Raw genomic sequence first — 24,726 nt, 5'->3', positions numbered from 1 at the left:
CATTGCAGTCAGCGCCTTGGAGCTGGCCACAGCTCTTTCATGGAGGTAAGTCTCCAGACGCAAGGGTGGAGAATCTCTGCCTTTACACTCGGGCTTTTTACCCGCATGAAAGGCCCTACTAATTAAACTGGACAACAAAAGTTTTTCAAAAGGTTTGCTTCCTTAAAAAAAAATTGCAAATTATGATAGATAACTTCAAGCTGAAAACGAGATAATTTCAGATTTGCTGATTCACGGAGGAAGTTGAAGAAATATTAAATTAATGTTTATTGAATTGAGCATGTTTAATTGCATAATGATGCTGACTCAGTGAGCGAGGTCAGCTGACCTAAGTATGTTCTGCTGTGGATTTTTATTTCTATTCGGCATCTGATGCCTCTTGTGTTAGTGTCCAACATTAGTTGGCCGGCATTGATGGATTCCAGTTGCCCTGATACCGCTTTCCCATGGTCGCAACGTCCAGGAGAAAGCTTTCACCATGTTCGTCAATGACTGCACCGAGATCAGCAGGGAAGACGTCCAAGTGTAAATGCAGAAAATGATAATTTGCAATGACATGTTGCACTTTATGCTTTTATATGCTTGACATAGACTTAAAATATAACCGAAAATCACAAAAATAAGGTCCCTGATAGTAAATTTTAAAGGTACTTTTAGTGATTGGCATCCCAAAATTCACCCAAAAGGAAGCAAAATCTTTATCGTCCAGTGTTATCTGTAGGACGCTCACTTTGCTGGGTAGCCTTCCTGTCTCAACTCCCTTCGCACATTCCCAGGGGATGCTTTAAAATAATTTCCAATGCTGCAGAAATGCTAGAGTTGAACTTTGATTTTGAGAAGATGCTTCTGCTGGACCTGTGGGTCAGCCACAGAAGTTCACTTTGAGAAATCAAGGTGTCAAAAGCCAGGAAACAGGTAAAATTTCTTCATCAGTGTGCCTCTTTCCTTCACAGGCAGCTGTCTGAAAAAATCCTGGAATGACTGTTGCACCTGAAAAAAAACCAGGGGAATACCACATAATTTCAGATACCAACTGAGATTTAGAGTAACCTGGTCCGAATGTAGCCAACCAAGCTACCAGTCGTGTTCATGGTTATAAAGCACAAGCTTAGTGTGGTATCACACCATAGATCCCACTCAGGCACACACTACCCACACCTTTTATTATCTTCTCCGACTGCTAGCATTTCCCTACTCTTGCACAGGACATTTTCCCATTGCTTTGCACTTCTCCTCTTGCTTACTGGCATTGTCCCAGTAATGTGCTCTCTTTTCAGATAAATGTGCAATGAGAAAAGTAAAACACATTTAGCTCTCACTGGAACACTAGAAAACAAGTGGTGGAATTTGCATTAAGCTGCTCCATCTTGATCAGCACATGTGATCTAAGAAAGGTGTTGTAAGAGACCAGATATACAATTATTTGGATAGCCAGGGACTGATTAGGGGATAGTCAACATGGCTTTAGATAGTGTTTAACCAATCTAATAGTTTTTTGAGGAGGTTACCAAGAAAGTTGAGAAAGGAAAGGTTGTGGATGATCTCTACATGGACTTTAGCAAGGCCTTTGACAAGGTCCCACATGGGAGGTGAGTCAGGAAGGTTCAAACGCTAGGTATTCATGGTGAAGTACTAAACTGGATTTGACAAGGGCTGGATGGGAGAAGCCAGAGAGTAGTGGTGGATGATTGCTTATCAGATTGGAGGCCAACGACTAGTGGTGTGCCTCAGGGATCGGTACTGGGACCATTGTTGTTTGTCATCCATATCAATGATCTGGATGATAATGCGGTAAATTGGATTTGTAAGTTGGCAGATTACTCTATAATTGGACAGTGATGAAGGTTTTCAAAGCTTGCAAAGGGATCTGGACAAGCTGGTAAAATGGGCTGAAAATGGCAGTTGGAATTTAATGCCGAAAAGGTGTTGCATTTTGGAAGGACAAACCAAGAAAGGGCATACACAGGAAATGGTAGGGGACTGAGGAGTGTAGTAGAACAGAGGGATCTGGGAATTGATACATAATTCCCTGAAAGTGGTGTCACATGTGGATAGGGGTATAATGAAAGCTTTTGGCATATTGGCCTTCATAATTCAAAGTATTGAGTACAAGAGTTGGGATGTTATAAAAGAGTATAAGACATTGTATAATACATTGGTGAGGCCAATTTTGGAGAATTGTGTGCAGTTTTGGTCACCTAACTACAGGAAGGATATCAACAAGATAGAGAGAGTGCAGAGAAGATTTCCTAGGATGTTGCCCAGACTTCAGGGACTGAGTTACAGGGAAAGGTTAAACAGGTTAGGACTTTATTCCCTGAAGCGTAGAAGAATAAGGGGGTGATTTGATATTAAATTTGAGATTAAAATTATGAGGGGGGATTGACAGAGTAAATGTAGATAGGCTTTTTTTCCCATTGAGGGTGGGTGAGGTTCAAACAAGAGGACATGGATTAAGGGTGGAGCGGAAGTTTAGGGGGAACATGAGGGGGAACTTTTTCACTCAGAATGGTGGGAGTGTGGAACGAGCTTCCAGCTAAAGAGGTAGATGTGGGCTCGATTTTAATATTTAAGAGAAATTTGGACAGGTACATAGATGGGAAAGGTATGGAGGGCTGAGTGCAGGTCAGTGAGACTAGGCAAGAAAAAGTGGTTTCACAGTTTAGAGGGGCCAAAGTGGCCTGTTTCTGTGACTGTTCTATGGTTTGAAGTGCAAATTCCAATAATTTTTATAGAGTTTCAATTAATAAGGCATTAGTCTATTTTCTAATATCATATTATGAAGGTATGTACAATTCTGGAACTGTGCAGCAGTAATTAATCCATTTGTGTTCATTTACCTCCAACAATGTTGTAGTAAATTTCTGCATGTTTTTGACTGGTTGCATCACTGTCTAAGCTATGCACCAATAATATACTATGAGGACAGACTGGGTAGCCTGGGTGTGTTTCCTTTGAGGCAGTAGGGCTGAGGGGAAACCTGGCAGTGAAATGCCAAATTTTATGAGTGAATGGGATAATGAGATGTGTCTAAGACCTGATGGCAAAAAGTTTAAGGCGAGGAGCAAGAGGTTCAGAGAGGTGTGAGGAATAGGGTGATTGGAATCTGGAAAAAAATATCTGTAGGGGATAACTAGACATGGTAAACCAAAAGGCGGTTTCTCTGCTGTCAGACTCCAAAACACAATGGAACTATTTCTGAGAGTTCTCAGAACATTTGCCAATTCCCTAGTACATCACCGTCATCATTATCTGAGGAGGTTGTTTGGACTTCCGATCTAAATGTCCAGGATAAGGCTTTCTGTGTGATATGAAAGACAAATTTCTGAGGAGGTTGTTTGGACTTCCGGTCTAAATGTCCAGGATAAGGCTTTCTGTGTGATATGAAAGACACATTTCTGAGGAGGTTGTTTGGACTTCCGGTCTAAATGTCCAGGATAAGGCTTTCTGTGTGATATGAAAGACACATTTCTGAGGAGGTTGTTTGGACTTCCAGTCTAAATGTCCAGGATAAGGCTTTCTGTGTGATACGAAAGATAAATTTCTGAGGAGGTTGTTTGGACTTCCGGTCTAAATGTCCAGGATAAGGCTTTCTGTGTGATACGAAAGACAAATTTCTGAGGAGGTTGTTTGGACTTCCGGTCTAAATGTCCAGGATAAGGCTTTCTGTGTGATATGAAAGACAAATTTCTGAGGAGGTTGTTTGGACTTCCGGTCTAAATGTCCAGGATAAGGCTTTCTGTGTGATATGAAAGACAAATTTCTGAGGAGGTTGTTTGGACTTCCGGTCTAAACGTCCAGGATAAGGCTTTCTGTGTGATATGAAAGACACATTTCTGAGGAGGTTGTTTGGACTCCTGGTCTAAATGTCCAGGATAAGGCTTTCTGTGTGATACGAAAGATAAATTTCTGAGGAGGTTGTTTGGACTTCCGGTCTAAGTGTCCAGGATAAGGTTTTCTGTGTGATATGAAAGACAAATTTCATCTATGGAAACAAGAACAGCCCAACAAGTCCAGCTAACTTTTATCATGTCGTAAATAGAAGCAATGCTGCAGAGGCCATCTGCAGGTACTCCTTGATTTATTGAGGGGTTATATTCCATAGGAATCTTATCTTGGCTAACATTTTTAAATAAGCAAGTTTTTTTCCCATTAATTTCAATGTCAAGACTCTTGAAGAGCTCATGAATTTTGCTTACCAAATATAAATACATCCACAGAAACATCTGAAATAAGGTAGTCACAAATTACAACATAAATGGGGTTCATAATGGACATAACCTTAACCAAGAGAAGCCTAGATCACCCCCTCCCCAGCTCAACTACCCACACTGCAGCTATCACCATTACTTGCCCATCTCTCTGTCTGTCCCCAACTATCTTCTCTCCATTTATTTCACCAATGTTTGATATCTCTCCTTACTCTGTCAAGCTCCCTACTTCTCTCTCTCTCTCCATGTGCCCCAAGCTCTTGCCACTTGTCTCCCCATTAAGCCCCACCATGTCTCTCACCCCTCCACCCTACTTCCTTAACTCTTCCCTTCAACCTCCTTCTCACCCTCTCAGTATTGAATCAGATGTGCTGGTCATTGATCTTGCTGAGGCCCAGTGTCAATCTTCATTTAGAGTCTGAGACTTTCTCAAATGTCATTGGTTGAGGAGTGAGAATATATTTAAAGCTGAATGGCTTTGAATTGTTCAGAGCCTGCGGAGCTGTTACCTGGCCTACCTGTTGCTCAGGGAATGAGGTATGTTCCTTCCCATTCCATAATGATCTCTCAATAGTATATGCAATAGTTATGAGAGTCGTAGACTTATGCAGCTCAGTAACAGGCCTTTCAGCCCAATTTGAGCATGCCAACTTAGTTGCCTATTCAAGCTTGACCCATCTATCTCAGTTTGGCCTACATCCCTCTGAACCTTCCCTATCCGTGCACATGTCCAAATGTCTTTTAAATATTGCAATTGTACCAGCCGTGCTTCTCAACCTTTTTCTTTCCACCCACATAACCACTAAGTAATCCCTATGCCATAGGTTTCAGAACTCCAAAGGAAATAGGCCAATTACATTTTTTTTTCAAGTAAAATATTTCAGTAACAATTGGGTCCAGAGCACATACCACCTTAAGCGATCCTTTACCAATCACAAAGCACTTATGGCATAGGAATTATTTAAAGTAGGATGTGAATGGACAGAAAACGGTTGAGAACCACTGCTCTAAAAGTAAGGCCTCAGCCACCAAAACTTCATGGAAGAAATGTCCAGACTATCCTCTATCTTTTTATGAATGTAGCCCTCTTCTTGTAATATCCTTGTAAAAAATTTTTTTCCGGCACACTTTCCTGTTTCTCGACAGCCTTCCAACAGCTGAATTGTACACAATACTCTAAGTGTGGTCTCACCAACCTTAAGGAAAATCTCTTCAATATGATCTTGCCATGCATTTTGTCTCATTATGCTGATCAATTTCTGGATGAAAAAGGTTCCCTTCTGAACATCTCTGAAGGACTTGCAATCTGCAGAGCAGAGATCATCAATGTTAATGGGTAAAAGGAAGATTCCTGTCAATCATCATGTCATGTCAATTCACAAGCTCATGAATCATGCCATTTTCAACCAGTTGATCAGATGACTGGTGAAGATACGGATTCTGCTAATAGAGAATCACTTTGTTGCCAGACTGGTGTGTTAGCAACTTTCAATGCACGGACACTGAAAGTGTCAAAAAGACAAAATCCTCTTTTGATACACCTAATAAAATTTGTCCAAGCTTTCCAACTATTTTAACTTGGGTCTGATCATTAAAAAGAATCGAGTTAAATGTCCAGATGATATGTTTAGCACTGTAAGTCATTAAACTCAATCACATATAAAGTAAAATGTTCATCGACATGGAATTTATTTGTCTCAAATGTGGATGTGCATGACGCAAACACACATTCCAATCCCCTACAAAAATTTGTGAGATTAGGTGAGGACATATTAAAAGCAGCTCTGTGAATTTTGATAAATGGAACTGTGTGTTCAGAAATCAGCTGCATGTATCAATGTTGCACAGTGTGCTTGGAAGTAAGCCAGAGCTTAAAGAACTCTCCCCATAGTACCCACAGAGCAACTGTGAGCCTGGACATTTCCCACTGATAATTTGCCTCGTCTGACCACTTATTTCCAAAACTGTGCACTGAACAAGCAACCAGAGATGAGTTTTATTTTAAATCACATAGTGTAATATTTTGACTTTTTAGAGCATTTTAAAACAGCATTTAGGGACATAATAAATGCCTTTTTGAACCCTGAAAAAATGGCAGAGGTGAATTTCCAACATCAGCTGCTCAGGTTCAGATCATTTATAAGAGCGGGGGAGAATGGGAGACACAGGGAAAAAAAAATGTGGTTGGTCTTTCTTAAATTGTGGCAAGGAATATTTCTTGTCCACTTGAATTGGAGGCTCAGTTGGTATAATTGCCAGAGTTTGAATGATAGGCATGAGACTTTACTCTTTCTCTAATCAGCCCCTCCCAGGTATAATTGTTGTAAATTAATGTAAACTACAAAGGTCAGGAGCACAATCCATGCAGATCCAATTTCTTAATTGCCCCAGATCTCCCTCCAGTTCTTTCTTAATTGCCTCACCAAGTTGGAATATTCCCAGAAGGCATGATATTGAGATGAAACATTTATGGTGATCTGAAGTACAAGGTTACCTGGAGTAGTGGAACAGAAACAGATGAAATCACTTTCCTTGTGTACTTGGTAAAAAGGGCCTTCTTCGTTATAATTAGCATGAGGATCGAGAGTAGCTGAATCACTGACATACACATGACCGTTGCTAGCTGAAAAGAAATTTAATAATGGATATTAACCTGGAGCAATCACACATCTGACACTTAATAACTGATTGCCACAGTATTCTTCCATTCAGTCACATTGCTTACAAGAAGACACCAGATTACCAGCAACAGCTTTTATGTTAGTCAGTACAAAAAAAAAGGGTGGACTATTTGCGATAAAATAAGATAGCTTTTATCTATGTTTAACCAAGGAAAGTCTAAAGGGTAAAAGAAGTGCTCACATAATGTTTGAGCTTTGGGGATTGGTTGTTATCTGGTACAGAAAATGATGAAGCAGTAAGATTTCAGCATTTCTTTATTTCAGGAAAACCTGGCATACACTATTTTATAAAATTTAAGATATGAGAATCTGTGAGAATAACTAATCTCTAATGAAGGAAACTGAAATGCCATTAAATAAACAATTAATTAAGTGCCTTACTGGTGTTCAGGAAGCAAGATGAGAGAATCTTCAGCAGTTTCTGATTGGACTACCTTATTAGCGCCAACATCATGCTGACTGATCGTAACGTTGGGGAGAATTTTCACCCTACTTGAAGTATTCATGAGATCTCTTAGCTCTAGTTGAGACATAGATGCTCAATATAACATTATTGTCACATGCTTAGTATATTCATTTTCACAAATTCAGATCCATTTCTGGCCATGTATTCACTTGAGGTTGCTCCAGGATTCAACAAAACCAAGGCTATCTTGTGGTTCACAGTCATTTTCTCCCCTGATCCCCATATCCCAGATTCATTTGATGGCCAAGAATCTATATTCAAAAACTCATCTTGCATTATCCCTATGGAGTAAGGAATTCCACAGATTTAAGTCCTGAGTAAAACTTTGCGATCTCATCCCGATCCAAAATGGCTGGTGCTGCCCCCTGAGACTATATTTCAATTTACCAATTCTGCTGCGGTTAAAGCTTATCAGTATCTAATCTATGAACACATCTAAGAGCTTTACCTCTGTGATTGAGAGCCAAACCTATTCAAATATCTTCCCAAAGAACAGTCCCCTCACCATAGGAATCAGTCTCATGAATTTACACTGCAATAGTAGCCTTCTTAATTTTGCAGATGTGGTTTCCGAAGCTGGACATTAAGTACATTGACTGCAGCAAGACCACCTTCTGCAATCCCTTGTGAGAGAGGCTACGAGTTACATACACTCCCATTTTAATGATATTTGTTTAGTTTTCTCATCAATGCATATCACCTCAAATTATATTTCATTTATTAATTATTTTTCCCATTTGCTAACCCACCTATTTGTTTTGCAGACTCCTTATGTCCCTCCTCATTAGCTTACTTCTCCAGTGAGCTTTGTATCGTCAACAATCTTGAAGGCCTTACACTCCAGCTTTTCATTTAAACCAATAATATAAATGATATTAAGATGTGTACCTGGCTGTTTAACGGGCAAGATCAGATTACATCAGACTTAATGTCCAATAGTGGCCTATTTAAAAGTTAAACACAACGTTAAATATTCTACCAATCAGTTAGGACTGCACCAACATCTATAGAATTTTGGAGATGGTTACAATACTTTCATTATCACTGTAGCCACCGCTTTTGGTTCCCAGGATCCAGACTATCAGGTTCAGGGAGTTTATTTTCTCCTATGATAATGATTTTATGTAGCTCATTCTACATTCCCCATCACTTCTGCTACATTTACTACTCCATAGTGAAGTCAGAATATTTGCTTAATGATCCAATTAATTATTTGTTTCCCTCATCATAATTTCTCCTGTTTTTGCCTCTCGATTTATTTTTGGGACTTCTTTCCTTTTTAATAATTTCAGAAACATCATTTGCTTTTGTATTTCTTGCCAATGCAATGTAGCATCATAAATGGCCATGATGCTTCGCCACCCGAAGAGCCAAACACCTTTGAAAAGGAGAATTCCTACAGAAGCCCACAACCCTGTCTCTGAGTTCAACGTCAGAGGATTTTTCAAGAGGCTGAACAGTGTCGGGGCCTGAGGGTGTACCTGGCAGTGTACTGAAAATCTGTGCCAACCAACTAGCCGGGATGTTCATGGACATTTTTAATTTGTCACTGCTGCAGTCAGAGGTTCCCATATGACCCAGTAGCACTCGTATCTATTGAGATGAAATAATTTGAGCAATTGGTCATAGCTAGAATCAGCTCATACCAACTAAAGGCCCACTCAGTTTGCCTACTGCCATAATTGCTCCACAGCAGATGCAACCTCACTGGATCTCCACTGAGCTCTGCATCACTGAGACAACACGTACGTCAGGCTACTTTTCGTTGACTGCAGATCAGCTTTCAACACCATCATACCCTCAGTACTGGTCAGCAAGCTTCAAAACCTGGGACTTTGCACCCACCTCTGCAACTGGATCCTTGACTTCCTCATCGGAAGACCACAGTCAGTGCAAATCAGGAAAATTTAATCTTTACTGACAATCAACACGGGCACAGCCCAACGTTGTGTGGTTAAACCACTACTCCACTTGCTTTACACCCATGTCTGTGGCTAGGTACAATACCAATGTCATCTACAAATTTGCTGGCAGAATCACAGACAGTGATGAGGAAGTGTACGGAAGGGAGATAGATCAACTCATTGAGAGATGTCACAACAACAACCTTGCACAATGTTAGCAAAACTAAGGAGATGATTGTGGACTTCAGGAAGGGGAAATTAGGAGAACACAAACCAGTCCTCTTCAGGGGTGGAAAGGGTTAAGAACTTTAAATCCCTGGGTGTAAATATCTCTGAAGGTCTATCCCAAGACCTCCATGTCGATGCAAATGTGAAGAAGGCTCGCCAGTGGCTATACCTCATGAGGAGTTTGAGGAGATATGGTGATGACATCAAAAACTCTGGCAAATTTCTACAGTTGTACCATAGAGAGCATTCTGACTGGTTGCATCACTGTCTAAGCTACAAATTATTTAATCTAATTTCATATAATTTTCCATTCTTAATCAGTGTACTCATCCACTCACTGGGCCTATCATCTTCAGTGTGAACAAGCAAAATATACATTCAATAGACATGAATGTGGCAGGAAATAACGTATTCTCTCCTGAGGATTTATTTCTTCTTTACAGAAGGGCTACTGCTAATTCTCCTTTCAGTGTCCATTTATCTTTATTTGGTCTAAAATCCCTGCTGACTTTAGGTAAGGTGTAGAAGAGCACTCACATCCACGGCAGGCCTGAATGATGATGATCTTTGGTTTTCCTCTCAGTCCTTTGCAATTCTTGTTGTTTAAAATATTGAAGACTTTGTCGATGTGAAAGGTATCTTCTGTGGTTTCATTGTAAAGTTTGCCACAGATTTTATCTCTGAGTCCATGGGACATTAGAACCACAAAGGTGCTGTCGGACTGCATGTGTTCCTCCCGATTTGAAAATGCCCTTATTGTGTTCTCCAGCTCCTGAAACATAATTTTTGGGACATTGTGTTTTTGAACTTGACTGCTTCATTTTGAAATCCATTATGTCCTTTTTTTAAAATCAAAATAGTTTGGTATTTCACAAGAATGTGATTTATTACCAAAGAGAAGAAAAACCATCTGCTGGGGGGAGGTGTTTCAGTAGGCATCAGTGGGGAGAAAAGAAATTGTCTGAAGCCTTCATTGAGACTGATTGTAGTGAGGGAAAGTGGACAGTATAAGGAGGAGAGGATAAGAGTGGTGAGGTAGGGGCCAGTAATGGATGGTAAACAGGGGGAGAATGAAAGGTGATGGACAGGTGGAGAGGGACACAGCAGTGGGTGATGGTTTGGTGCCACGTGTATGATGATACCGTGAAAAGCTTAGTGTAAGCAGCTCGCAAAATGTCACCCTACGGTAGGTGTTTTGATGGAAAGAAAAAGGGAGAGGACAAAGCGGAAGGTGAGGCAGGGGAAAAGATGATGGAGGGGGATATGGGAACAAGGTGACTGCTCCTGGGGTCCTTATCACCTTCTGATCAGATTCCAGCCCTGGTAACCTTTGTTCCAGAGAACCTCACCAACCTTTAACGCTTCTCTCATTCCCCTTCTTGCCCTTCCTTCATTCCTCTCATTCTCTCCTCCACCCTGTTCAACTGTGCTCTTTCTCTTTAACACTATCCCCTGTAAAGCATTAACTGGTGCCCTATGTACAGGTTGGCTTCCCCAGATAGCTCACAAAATAAAGTTTTTTTTCCATTCTATCTCAGAGCACTCAATTCAATTCTCTCAACAGATGAATTGCCGGCGGCACAGTTAGCATAGCGGTTAGCTCAACGCTGTTAGAACACCCGTGACTAGACCAGGGTTTGAATCCTGTGCTGTTTGTAAGGAGTTTCTATGTTCTCCCCATGTCTGTGTAGGTTCTCCATGGGGGCTCTGGTTTTCTCCTACTGTTCAAAAACGTGCCAGGGGTTGTAGGTCAATTGGGCACCGCCTCGCGGGCCGAAAGGGCCTGTTACTGTGCTGTATGTCAAAATTTAAAATTTAACTTTTATTATGATGTTTGGTTGTAGATATAGAAATATCAATTATGTTTGTGAAGACAAATATTAAATAATTTTAAATTTAGACTCAGCATGGTAACAGGCCCTTTCAGCCCAAGAGCCTGCGCTGCCCAAATACCCCAATTAAACTACAATCCGTGTATGTTTTTGAAAGGTGAGAGGAAATTCGGAGGAAACCCACACAGGGAGAACATACAAACTCCTTACAGACAGCGCTGAATTCAAATCCAGGTCTCTGCCACTGTAACAGCGTTGCGCTAACTGCTACGCTAATTGGTCCAAATATTTTTTCATTTCATTCATCCTACCATTTACACAAAAAAAAACTTCTGTTCTAATGCACACGTGCCCTTATTCAAATGTCTTAGGATTCTCATTGTGAGGGCAAAACTGGTCTGATTGTGTGTATTGTGCAAACAACTCAGATTCAAATTTCTTTTAGCCATTCTTTGAAACTAATGGATTTGTCAGCGACTCTGTGCCAGTGCCTTTCTGGTTCTTGGAACTGTAATTTAAAAGAAGCATTTTTAAACAAAATAATTTGTCGTGCTCAGGCAAAGGCACCAAATCCATTGGAAGCATCTTAAGAAGGGCATTCAAAATGTAATTTTCTCTCATATGTAGAAGATACTGAAGAAAGAAAATAGAGAATGTATTTGAGAATGGAGTTGAGCAGAATTTAAATTTATTGAGAGTATTAGTTTGCCTAATGCATGCCAAAAACAATGCAAGAGCTTTACCTCTGCTGTTAAATTATGGTGTGTTTCCACTTCATATCCAAAGCCATTCAGCAGGTTCTGCATTTGATCTTCATCCACCTTTGCACCATGCCTTGTCATTTTAGGATCGTCAAACTCAATGTTGTTAATCATTAGGGCCAGCCGCTTCCTGCTGTGCTTTGGCAACATTGGATATACCTAGAAGAAAAGTTAAGGATGTGATTTGGGGCTTTTACTGTCCAATCAAAGCAAACACATAGGTTTAGCAACTCAAAAACACCTTTAATCTCCACTCATCTCAACCACAAAATCAAATTCCAACCTGGTCCACCACCCTGTCACACGTCCCAAGGCCCAGTCGATCCATCCATTAACTGGATCTAACCATCCTTACATCTGACACATGGAACAACTCATCCCCACTACCAAATGTCCACTTACAGGCTTCTATAGGATATTCCAAAAAATGTGTGGTCACAGGATCATAATCGTACATTTCTCTGTATGAAGCTATCTGCATAGAGAGCTGCAGATTGGTTCACTGCACTTTTTCAAATAAGTCCATGGTACCACAGCACAAGAGAAGGCATTTCTGTTGATGTTTGATCCTTAATCCTGGAGCTTTCTCATCCAATTTTTTTTATGCTGTTTCCCCAGCTACTTTTATGGTCTTCCATTTGAAATTCCTGTACTGATTTAATGGTTGTACTCTTCCTACCTCAATTAGCTAAATTAATCTAAATTAACAAATGATCACTGGATTAACAAGATGGACAGTCTTCTGGATAACTACTTCTGGAATTGTTGAATTATCCATTGACTTTAATGTAATTTATTTTGCACATTTCCTTAATGAGCTTGATATTTTTTCTATTATTTTGAGGTTATTTTTTTATTCCAATGCTATGAATTTATTTCTATCTCACTGCTATTTTTGCTTACATTAGGGTGGAACAGTTGGTGTAGCGGTTAGTGCAACACCTTTACAGCGCCAGCGATGGGGACTTGGGTTCAAATCCCACACTGTCTGTAAGGAGTTAGTACGTTCTCCTGGTGTTTGTGTGGGTTTTCCTCAGGGTCTCCGGTTGAAACGTGCTGGGGGTTGTAGGTTAATTGGGTGCAATTGGGCAGCATGCACTTGTGGGCCGAAATGGCCTGTTACTGTGCTGTGTCTAAATTTTTAAAAATTATTTAATCTCGGCTAAATACCACCAATTCATCTCCTTTTACCCATTTCATTCTAAGCACAGTCACGCTGCATTATTTTGATGATATGAAATGTTTCATAAAAGTACAAAAGCTCACGACATTGATTGGAAGCCACTACATGAAGAGACAGGTTGATTCCAATTACATTTTTCGTGTAGGAATTTGTCACTCCAAAGGAACAATGAAGTTCGAACCAAATGATGCAACATGTGGAGGTTCTAAGGGAATTGCCATAACCATGAAATGGAACTGGTTCCAAATGATGTTTTTTTTTAAATGTATTCTTAAAAGCCACCACATTAACTGTATTCAGTTGCATTGAGTGTATCTCACTGACTGCATCATTATCCAAGCGCAGATCGTTGATGTAGTACCTCCTTTGTCTTCTTAGAAATCTCATCATACTGCTGTTGCATGCATGGAGTTATCCACTCATCAGTTACAGGATTCACTGGTGCTGATGGTGTGGGCGGGACAGGAGATCCTACGTCTGTAAAGCACAGAAATACGATTTTTTTGCACTGCAACTTAAAAACACAGAGCAACTGTATACACACACACACACACACACACACACACACATCCTTAATATGCAAAACACAAAAGTGCTGGAGGAACACTGCAGGTCTCACAGCGTCCATAGGAGGTAAAGATATATAACCAGCCTTTCAGACCCGAGCCTTTCAAGGTATGAGCAAAAAGTAGGCAGGCGGCTCAGGCCCAAAGCATTGGTTATATAACTTCACCTCCCATGGTCGCTGCGAGACCTGCAGAATTCCTCCGGCATTTCTGTGTTTTTACTACAATCAGCACTTGAAGATGTTGGTGTTTCACTTCATTTGTCCAACTTTCAGATCTGCATAACTAAAGAATCCACCAATGGATGTCCTGAGAGATGAGTATCTGTACAATATACTGGACTTGACTTGCCGTTATGTAATTTAGACGTGACATTTAGCAGTGGTTCTCAACCTTTTTATTTCCACTCACATACCACTTTAAGTAATCCCTATGCCCTCGGTGCTCTGTGATTAGTAAGGGATTGCTTAAGATGGTATGTGGGTGGGAAGGGAAGGTTGAGAATCACTGCTCTAGACCCAGTTGCTACTGAAATATTTTGCTTGAGAAAAATTGTCATTGGCCCATTTTCTTTGGAGTGATGAAACCGTGCACATAACAAGACAATTAGGTACGATTAAAACATTTTCCTTCCACCCATATACCACCTTAAGCAATCCCTTACTAATTGCGGAGCACCTATGGCATAGAGAATACTGTTTTTTTTTTGTTCGGTAGTTTTTTTTAATATATCCTGTATTTCCTCTATTTCAAATGATTTTATTAATTTGTTTTGCTCCTCCTTGCAATTTCGGTAGTTCAATTTTAGCTAGAAATTCATCTATTTTGTCTTCTTTCCCTTCGTTCTCAGTTCGATATAATTCGATATGCTCATAGAATTCCTTGAAGTTTTCATTGATCTCCGTTGGGTTATATGTAATTTGTTTGTCCTTTTTCCTTGATGCCAATACCGTTCTTTTAGTTTGTTCTGTCTTAAGCTGCCCAGCTAGTATTTTGTGCGTTTTTTCTCCTAGCTCATAATACTTCTGCTTTGTCTTCATTATGTTTTTCTCCACCTTGTATGTTTGTAGTGTTTCACATTTTATTTTTTTGTCTGCCAATTCTCTTCTTTTTGTTGTATCTTCTCTTGTGGCTAATTCTTTTTCTGTACTTGCTATTTCCCTTTCCAGCTGTTCTATTTCCCGATTGCAGTCATAGGGAATGTGAGTGGAAAGAAAAAGGTTGAGAACCACTGCTAGGGCCTTTAACATAATAATAGCCATTAACCAAGACAATGTTCAGAGAGAGAGAAATCCTGCCATTCATTTGGGTACATGAAAGGGTCATGTAATGTGAAGAAACAATTATGAAAGACAAGCAATTGCAGCAGACAGATTTTGACAGAGAATGGCAATCAGAGAGCACTATACTAGGAGATTGTCCTTTGGATTGTTGCGAATTACTGAACTGGTCATGGGTCTGCGAATGCTGGATGGATCATGAGCTGAATGTCCGAATGCTCCGCCTGGTATAAGTTGGGAAATGATGGAGGCTGGGCAAGATATGGTCTGTTTACTTGAGGAGCCATGGTCAGAGGTGATAGTATTGAACAATTAAGTTCTGAAAATGGAAGGCTGCTGGATGGGTCAAAAATAGGGCTTGGGAGTTACTCGTCACGGCAGTGAGGTTCTGTGACTGACAGGCTTTGGAGCAGTTATGGCCTTGATGCACTGTGCTACAATGCAGGCCTGGAAGAGAGGCTTACCCTGGACAGATCATCGACTGGGATTGTCTGAATGGGTAAGGGACTCAATGTTTCATTGTCTGGATGTGTGGACTAATGAATGATTCATTATTTATTTAATTCCAACATGAGCAGGCATTCAGTCCATTGGTTCCCCATGGAGGAATTCTATTAATCCCATTCCCACTCCTTATTTCCCTTCAACATTATTCAGTCTCATCCTTATCAAAACCTCCATGATTATTTTGCCACAGTGAGAACAATTAAACTCAACACAGAAAGCACCCAAGGTCAGAACTGATCTGGGTCCCTGGAGCTGGAAGCCAGCACCACCAGTCTGGAGACATTGGTATAGAATGGGATGGACTGGATACCTCCATACGTCACAGCACCTCTGGTTTGGTTGGCACTCATCATGAGCTCAGAAAATGGTTCTATTTTGTACACAGTAGATCATTGAAAAATATTAAAGTACATTTAACAAATTAAGAAATTCTGGACCTGGACACTAGAAAAGTTTTACCCACGTGATTTACACCCTATTGTGTTCACTGTAGAAAAATCAGAATGTGTTTTACTATATTTTCCTATTTGATTTATAATATTCAGATTCTCATTTTAAAAGAAATAGTATAAAATGGCAATTAACTGTCAGATGTGCTTCAGATTATTTAGAGATCAGACCTACTACCAGCAAATCTACAATGCGAAGTCTATTGGAATGGAAATGCCAGAAATATGAAAAATGAGAAAACACATTAAACAAGCACAAAAATAATAAAGATTTAAAACATAAGAATTTAGTTCCTTTATTTCATAAAACAATGAATGGAATTTACTTTTTGGGATTGGGCATCAAAGGTTCAGTACAAAACAAATCCAGCAAGATCAGAAAACCAAAGTGGCTAAAGTGAAATTGCTCAGGGAGAATTGACTGCAACTGATGTTTACATTCATTTTCTCACAAATCCCATCACTGAGCACCAGAAAGGTGCTTCCAGTCCTAACATGGGACACTGAAATGGGAATATTCACCCAGTTCCCGCATACTCTCAGCTCAGAAGTCAAAGTACAATGGCTCGTGTTTGGCCAACGTAGAGCGAATTTGGTTTGTGACTAACAACCGGAATACACATTCCTATGGGTGCCGCGTGACCTGCTTGTGCTTCTCCAGGACTTTTGTGTGTTAAGCAATTAGGTCCAGGTCCACAATTGATAGTACAAGCACATAGTTCTTGGTCTGGAACAGTATGAGTACACAGACCCTGGTCTGGGTCTGAGAGGGTGAGGCCTTGTCCTGGCCTTGTCCTTGGCACCAACAGTGTAACCATGTTGCCTTTAATATGGGATAGCTGTTTGTGTGGAATTATCATTTCCTAACAAATTATATGGAGTTTTTTTTCTGAAAACTTTGTACATATTGAGTTGTGATAACTTTTTAAGTTTGTTCACCTACTTTCCATCAGGGAAAGGCCCAGTTGGTGGCACAGCTCTCTATCGACTTGATTCACACTCTGAATCAATTTTAAGCTGGCTCGATGTCCCTTTCTTGACACAATATCAATCAGAACTCTGGCTCTGTCTTTGGTTGTTATATTTGCTTGGAGAATTTCTTCACTTTCCGAGACGTTGATCACTTTTGCCTCCAGCATTTCATCCGTCAGATCAGCAATGACACTTTTGTTGAGACCGTTCACCAACTTTGTCCTCAGCTCTTTCAAAATCTTGTCTGGAAAAAAGGAAAAAAAATTATTTATTGTAGCACAGTACATCATTTTAAATACAGCGAAGCTGACCATACATGTATAATGTCAATATACAGCTTCAATGAATGAAGATTTTCACCGTGTTGTACTCTGAGTGAATGGGTGTAACAACAGTGTAATCGGGCAGGATCAGTAAGCAGCGTATTGTTATTCATGTGTTTGGGATTTATACAAAGTGCCTGCTTACCATACCTACACGTGCAATAGGCAAGTTTTGTGGACCAATTTCTAGGGTAAAATTTAGAGGATCATCTATTACATGCATACTGCTTTTGACCGCAGTAAGTATCTGCGTCATTTCAAGGCATCGGGAGCTCAGATGGGCGGGAGGGTGGCAGGTGGTAAATCCACATTTGAGGTGTCAGGAGCTTGGCTGGATGGATGGATGGCTGGGCCCAGGCGAGTGTACACAGTTGGAACTTGGATGGGAAGGAAACCAGGGCCTGGGCGAGAGTCCTTGGTTGGGGCATCAGGAGCTCAGATGGACAGACAGCCAGGGCTTGGGTGAGAGTACGTGGTCGGGGCATCGGGGGCTCAGGTAGACAGGCAGGGCCAAAAATAGGGGGGTATGACTTTTACATCCTACCAACTATTACACGTGTATATGCGATATTGTAACTGAAGGATTTACCAAACAGGTTTACCGAGTAGATTAGACACGTAAGACTGCAGATGTTGGTCATTTTCACCCTTCTCATCTGGCTCCATCTGCCTTTATTTCCCTTGTTGGCCTGCTCCATCTATCACCTCCCTGCCAATCTCCCAATGCTACCACTCCCTCTCCACCATCTGGCTCCATCTGCCCATTATCATTCACCTCTTCATGGATACCAGTGTTACAAACCCATACAAATTACATTTAAAGAATGATTGTATTCATGTTATAAAAATTTTAAATAAAGTCTTAAAAAAAAAATAGAGGATCTTCCCTCTGGAATCTCCATCAACTGCAGAATGGATCTCCATTTGACAAGCAATGCATTCATTACTGACCACTAATGTCCAATGACTTTGCTATCCTTGCACACATGAATGACCTGCTGAAAATTACTGAGACAAAAATTGAGAACAAAGAACATTTATTATACAACAATGCAAAGTTGGGTGCTTCACCTTACCCTGGGAATACACACAGATACTGGGGCTGACCCAACTTTTATACATTTCATTTCAGTACAGAGATACCTTCCCCCCAACATTCTTCTGCCTCCTGGATTGGTTTAGCATTACGTAATTCTGCCCACGTGGATTCTAACTTCTTATCAGTTTATGTGTCTTCCTGTGTTAGCCAGAGAAGTATCATGTCTTTGTTCTTCACTCATTAATCAATCCCTAAGACTTGCTAAAGCTATCTACTTGTTATCCTGTTTTGAAGATCTTTAGTTTATTACACTTTTACAACCCTTCCTCTCATTCCAGCATCCCTTCACCCTGATTTAACCCATAATACTTCATCTCTAATGAGCACTTGCTTGACTCCTCACATTCCAGTATCCCTTCACCTTAAGTTAACCCATTATTCTTATTTGGCACTTGCTTCCAGTATCTCTGGACTCCTCGCATTCCAGTATCCCTTCACCTTAAGTTAACCCATTATTGTTAATTGGCACTTGCTTGCAGTATCTCTGGACTCCTCGCATTCCAGTATCCCTTCACCTTAAGTTAACCCATTATTCTTAATTGGCACTTGCTTCCAGTATCTCTGGACTCCTCGCATTCCAGTATCCCTTCACCTTAAGTTTACCCATTATTCTTAATTGGCACTTGCTTGCAGTATCTCTGGACTCCTCGCATTCCAGTATCCCTTCACCTTAAGTTAACCCATTATTCTTAATTGGCACTTGCTTCCAGTATCTCTGGACTCCTCGCATTCCAGTATCCCTTCACCTTAAGTTAACCCATTATTCTTAATTGGCACTTGCTTGCAGTATCTCTGGACTCCTCGCATTCCAGTATCCCTTCACCTTAAGTTAACCCATTATTGTTAATTGGCACTTGCTTCCAGTATCTCTGGACTCCTCGCATTCCAGTATCCCTTCACCTTAAGTTAACCCATTATTCTTAATTGGCACTTGCTTGCAGTATCTCTGGACTCCTCACATTCCAGTATCCCTTCACCTTAAGTTAACCCATTATTCTTAATTGGCACTTGCTTGCAGTATCTCTGGACTCCTCACATTCCAGTATCCCTTCACCTTAAGTTAACCCATTATTCTTAATTGGCACTTGCTTGCAGTATCTCTGGACTCCTCGCATTCCAGTATCCCTTCACCTTAAGTTAACCCATTATTCTTAATTGGCACTTGCTTCCAGTAACTCTGGACTCCTCGCATTCCAGTTTCCCTTCACCTTAAGTTAACCCATTATTCTTAATTGGCACTTGCTTCCAGTATCTCTGGACTCCTCACATTCCAGTATCCCTTCACCTTAAGTTAACCCATTATTCTTAATTGGCACTTGCTTGCAGTATCTCTGGACTCCTCGCATTCCAGTATCCCTTCACCTGAAGTTAACCCATTATTCTTAATTGGCACTTGCTTGCAGTATCTCTGGACTCCTCGCATTCCAGTATCCCTTCACCTTAAGTTAACCCATTATTCTTAATTGGCACTTGCTTCCAGTATCTCTGGACTCCTCACATTCCAGTATCCCTTCACCTTAAGTTAACCCATTATTCTTAATTGGCACTTGCTTCCAGTATCTCTGGACACCTCACATTCCAGTATCCCTTCACCTTAAGTTAACCCATTATTCTTAATTGGCACTTGCTTGCAGTATCTCTGGACTCCTCGCATTCCAGTATCCCTTCACCTTAAGTTAACCCATTATTCTTAATTGGCACTTGCTTGCCGTATCTCTGGACTCCTCGCATTCCAGTATCCCTTCACCTTAAGTTAACCCATTATTCTTAATTGGCACTTGCTTCCAGTATCTCTGGACTCCTCGCATTCCAGTATCCCTTCACCTTAAGTTAACCCATTATTCTTAATTGGCACTTCCTTCCAGTATCTCTGGACTCCTCACATTCCAGTATCCCTTCACCTTAAGTTAACCCATTATTCTTAATTGGCACTTGCTTGCAGTATCTCTGGACTCCTCGCATTCCAGTATCCCTTCACCTTAAGTTAACCCATTATTCTTAATTGGCACTTGCTTCCAGTATCTCTGGACTCCTCGCATTCCAGTATCCCTTCACCTTAAGTTAACCCATTATTCTTAATTGGCACTTGCTTGCAGTATCTCTGGACTCCTCGCATTCCAGTATCCCTTCACCTTAAGTTAACCCATTATTCTTAATTGGCACTTGCTTCCAGTATCTCTGGACTCCTCGCATTCCAGTATCCATTCACCTTAAGTTAACCCATTATTCTTAATTGGCACTTGCTTGCAGTATCTCTGGACTCCTCGCATTCCAGTATCCCTTCACCTTAAGTTAACCCATTATTGTTAATTGGCACTTGCTTCCAGTATCTCTGGACTCCTCGCATTCCAGTTTCCCTTCACCTTAAGTTAACCCATTATTCTTAATTGGCACTTGCTTGCAGTATCTCTGGACTCCTCGCATTCCAGTATCCCTTCACCTTAAGTTAACCCATTATTGTTAATTGGCACTTGCTTGCAGTATCTCTGGACTTCTCACATTCCAGTATCCCTTCACCTTAAGTTAACCCATTATTGTTAATTGGCACTTGCTTGCAGTATCTCTGGACTCCTCGCATTCCAGTATCCCTTCACCTTAAGTTAACCCATTATTCTTAATTGGCACTTGCTTCCAGTATCTCTGGACTCCTCGCATTCCAGTATCCCTTCACCTTAAGTTTACCCATTATTCTTAATTGGCACTTGCTTGCAGTATCTCTGGACTCCTCACATTCCAGTATCCCTTCACCTTAAGTTAACCCATTATTCTTAATTGGCACTTGCTTCCAGTATCTCTGGACTCCTCGCATTCCAGTATCCCTTCACCTTAAGTTAACCCATTATTCTTAATTGGCACTTGCTTGCAGTATCTCTGGACTCCTCGCATTCCAGTATCCCTTCACCTTAAGTTAACCCATTATTGTTAATTGGCACTTGCTTCCAGTATCTCTGGACTCCTCACATTCCAGTATCCCTTCACCTTAAGTTAACCCATTATTCTTAATTGGCACTTGCTTGCAGTATCTCTGGACTCCTCGCATTCCAGTATCCCTTCACCTTAAGTTAACCCATTATTGTTAATTGGCACTTGCTTCCAGTATCTCTGGACTCCTCACATTCCAGTATCCCTTCACCTTAAGTTAACCCATTATTCTTAATTGGCACTTGCTTGCAGTATCTCTGGACTCCTCGCATTCCAGTATCCCTTCACCTTAAGTTAACCCATTATTCTTAATTGGCACTTGCTTGCAGTATCTCTGGACTCCTCGCATTCCAGTATCCCTTCACCTTAAGTTAACCCATTATTCTTAATTGGCACTTGCTTCCAGTATCTCCGGACTCCTCGCATTCCAGTATCCCTTCACCTTAAGTTAACCCATTATTCTTAATTGGCACTTGCTTGCAGTATCTCTGGACTCCTCGCATTCCAGTATCCCTTCACCTTAAGTTAACCCATTATTCTTAATTGGCACTTTCTTCCAGTATCTCTGGACTCCTCGCATTCCTGTATCCCTTCACCTTAAGTTAACCCATTATTCTTAATTGGCACTTGCTTGCAGTATCTCCGGACTCCTCGCATTCCAGTATCCCTTCACCTTAAGTTAACCCATTTTTCTTAATTGGCACTTGCTTCCAGTATCTCCGGACTCCTCGCATTCCAATATCCCTTCACCTTAAGTTAACCCATTATTCTTAACTGGCACTTGCTTGCAGTATCTCCGGACTCCTCGCATTCCAGTATCCCTTCACCTTAAGTTAACCCATTATTCTTAATTGGCACTTGCTTCCAGTATCTCTGGACTCCTCGCATTCCAGTATCCCTTCACCTTAAGTTAACCCATTATTCTTAATTGGCACTTGCTTCCAGTATCTCTGGACTCCTCACATTCCAGTATCCCTTCACCTTAAGTTAACCCATTATTCTTAATTGGCACTTCCTTCCAGTATCTCTGGACTCCTCACATTCCAGTATCCCTTCACCTTAAGTTAACCCATTATTCTTAATTGGCACTTGCTTGCAGTATCTCTGGACTCCTCACATTCCAGTATCCCTTCAACTTAAGTTAACCCATTATTCTTAATTGGCACTTGCTTGCAGTATCTCTGGACTCCTCGCATTCCAGTATCCCTTCACCTTAAGTTAACCCATTATTCTTAATTGGCACTTGCTTGCAGTATCTCTGGACTCCTCACATTCCAGTATCCCTTCACCTTAAGTTAACCCATTATTCTTAATTGGCACTTGCTTGCAGTATCTCTGGACTCCTCGCATTCCAGTATCCCTTCACCTTAAGTTAACCCATTATTCTTAATTGGCACTTGCTTGCAGTATCTCTGGACTCCTCGCATTCCAGTATCCCTTCACCTTAAGTTAACCCATTATTCTTAATTGGCACTTGCTTGCAGTATCTCTGGACTCCTCGCATTCCAGTATCCCTTCACCTTAAGTTAACCCATTATTCTTAATTGGCACTTGCTTCCAGTATCTCTGGACTCCTCGCATTCCAGTTTCCCTTCACCTTAAGTTAACCCATTATTCTTAATTGGCACTTGCTTCCAGTATCTCTGGACTCCTCACATTCCAGTATCCCTTCACCTTAAGTTAACCCATTATTGTTAATTGGCACTTGCTTGCAGTATCTCTGGACTCCTCGCATTCCAGTATCCCTTCACCTTAAGTTAACCCATTATTCTTAATTGGCACTTGCTTGCAGTATCTCTGGACTCCTCGCATTCCAGTATCCCTTCACCTTAAGTTAACCCATTATTCTTAATTGGCACTTGCTTCCAGTATCTCTGGACTCCTCACATTCCAGTATCCCTTCACCTTAAGTTAACCCATTATTCTTAATTGGCACTTGCTTCCAGTATCTCTGGACTCCTCACATTCCAGTATCCCTTCACCTTAAGTTAACCCATTATTCTTAATTGGCACTTGCTTGCAGTATCTCTGGACTCCTCGCATTCCAGTATCCCTTCACCTTAAGTTAACCCATTATTGTTAATTGGCACTTGCTTGCCGTATCTCTGGACTCCTCGCATTCCAGTATCCCTTCACCTTAAGTTAACCCATTATTCTTAATTGGCACTTGCTTCCAGTATCTCTGGACTCCTCGCATTCCAGTTTCCCTTCACCTTAAGTTAACCCATTATTCTTAATTGGCACTTGCTTCCAGTATCTCTGGACTCCTCACATTCCAGTATCCCTTCACCTTAAGTTAACCCATTATTCTTAATTGGCACTTGCTTCCAGTATCTCTGGACTCCTCGCATTCCAGTATCCCTTCACCTTAAGTTAACCCATTATTCTTAATTGGCACTTGCTTGCAGTATCTCTGGACTCCTCGCATTCCAGTATCCCTTCACCTTAAGTTAACCCATTATTCTTAATTGGCACTTGCTTGCAGTATCTCTGGACTCCTCACATTCCAGTATCCCTCACAGGCTTAAGCAAGTTCCGCAAAACCCAACCGAATTCGTGCCAAGATTTCCGCCTGAAACGACTCGGGAAGTATTCCCAATAGCTTTGTGGTGGAAGTGCACGAGTGAACGGACAAAGTGCTCTTGCTTTCCATGGACGCAGCGAGACCGGCTGTGGAAGTTTCTCCTGCGCGTCCTGACTGCAGACCCCCGCTAACTTCCCGCGGGTGCCATCCTCCGCTGCCAGCTCCGGCGGCAATTCACGGAGGAAGCCGACTCGCTCCTTCAGTCTCTCCGTTATCCGTTGCCCGCGTCGCTGGAGAAAACTCCAGCTCGAAACCCCGTACCTGCTTCCATCCTTCGCGGCCGCACGAACAAGGCAGCTCCGGAATTCGCGGAAAAATAAAGATATTTTCAAATCTGCTCAACTTGAAGACTCCGTTTGCTGCAGGACAAATCCCCTCTGCTCGACGACTCTGGCCACCGTGCGTTGGGCGACTTTTCCTTTTCGGAAAGTCCCCACGAGCAAAGCCTTTGAAGTGTAAGGAAATGAAGGCGGATGTGACACTTTGAACGGACGAGAGAGCAAAGACATTGGTCGGAATTTAAGTTTGAAGTTGAAACTTAAAGACCTTCGAAGAAGCAAATTGCTGTTTTGCCTGTTCTCCAGGCACGCAAGTCAACCTCCAGTTAAATACAGCAGGTGGGTGCAAACCAAAAGGTGCAGGAATAGTGTTAAAGTGCAGGGAAGAATGTTACAAAAGCCCCCTTGACCCAGGCATCCCAGTTCATTGGCCGTGTAGCGTCCCGGGATAGGAAGCTGTTTCCACTGGGTCACCTTGAA

General features: G+C 41.3%; 1 protein-coding gene across 1 annotated transcript; it reads right to left on the bottom strand.

Moving 5' to 3' along the window:
• Nucleotides 1-559: 559 nt before the first annotated feature.
• On the bottom strand, nucleotides 560-24,411 carry LOC138749902 (caspase-1-like). Its single transcript, XM_069911933.1, has 8 exons — nucleotides 24,230-24,411; nucleotides 17,012-17,284; nucleotides 13,628-13,743; nucleotides 12,066-12,242; nucleotides 10,028-10,262; nucleotides 6,706-6,834; nucleotides 5,408-5,517; nucleotides 560-990 (listed from the first exon to the last, which is right to left on the bottom strand). The coding sequence occupies exons 1-8, from the start codon at nucleotides 24,237-24,239 to the stop codon at nucleotides 898-900; spliced, it is 1,143 nt and encodes a 380-aa protein (XP_069768034.1). The 5' UTR covers nucleotides 24,240-24,411; the 3' UTR covers nucleotides 560-897.
• Between the last annotated feature and the right edge of the window lie 315 nt (nucleotides 24,412-24,726).

This window comes from Narcine bancroftii, chromosome 14 (assembly GCF_036971445.1).
Source record: "Narcine bancroftii isolate sNarBan1 chromosome 14, sNarBan1.hap1, whole genome shotgun sequence".
Classification (NCBI taxonomy): Eukaryota; Metazoa; Chordata; class Chondrichthyes; order Torpediniformes; family Narcinidae; genus Narcine; species Narcine bancroftii.
The sequence above is the reverse complement of the archived record's forward strand: the minus strand, read 5'-3'. Positions and strand labels throughout refer to the sequence as shown.

What these genes read in the sequence shown, in the direction of transcription:
- LOC138749902 (XM_069911933.1), bottom strand. An exon ending in GGGCCTTTCCCTGATGGAAA is followed by an intron (nt 13,744 to 17,011) that starts GTAGGTGAACAA and finishes TGTGCTTTACAG; the next exon opens with ACGTAGGATCTCCTGTCCCG. An exon ending in TTGAAGAGATTTTCCTTAAG is followed by an intron (nt 991 to 5,407) that starts GTTGGTGAGACC and finishes GTTTTTTTTCAG; the next exon opens with GTGCAACAGTCATTCCAGGA.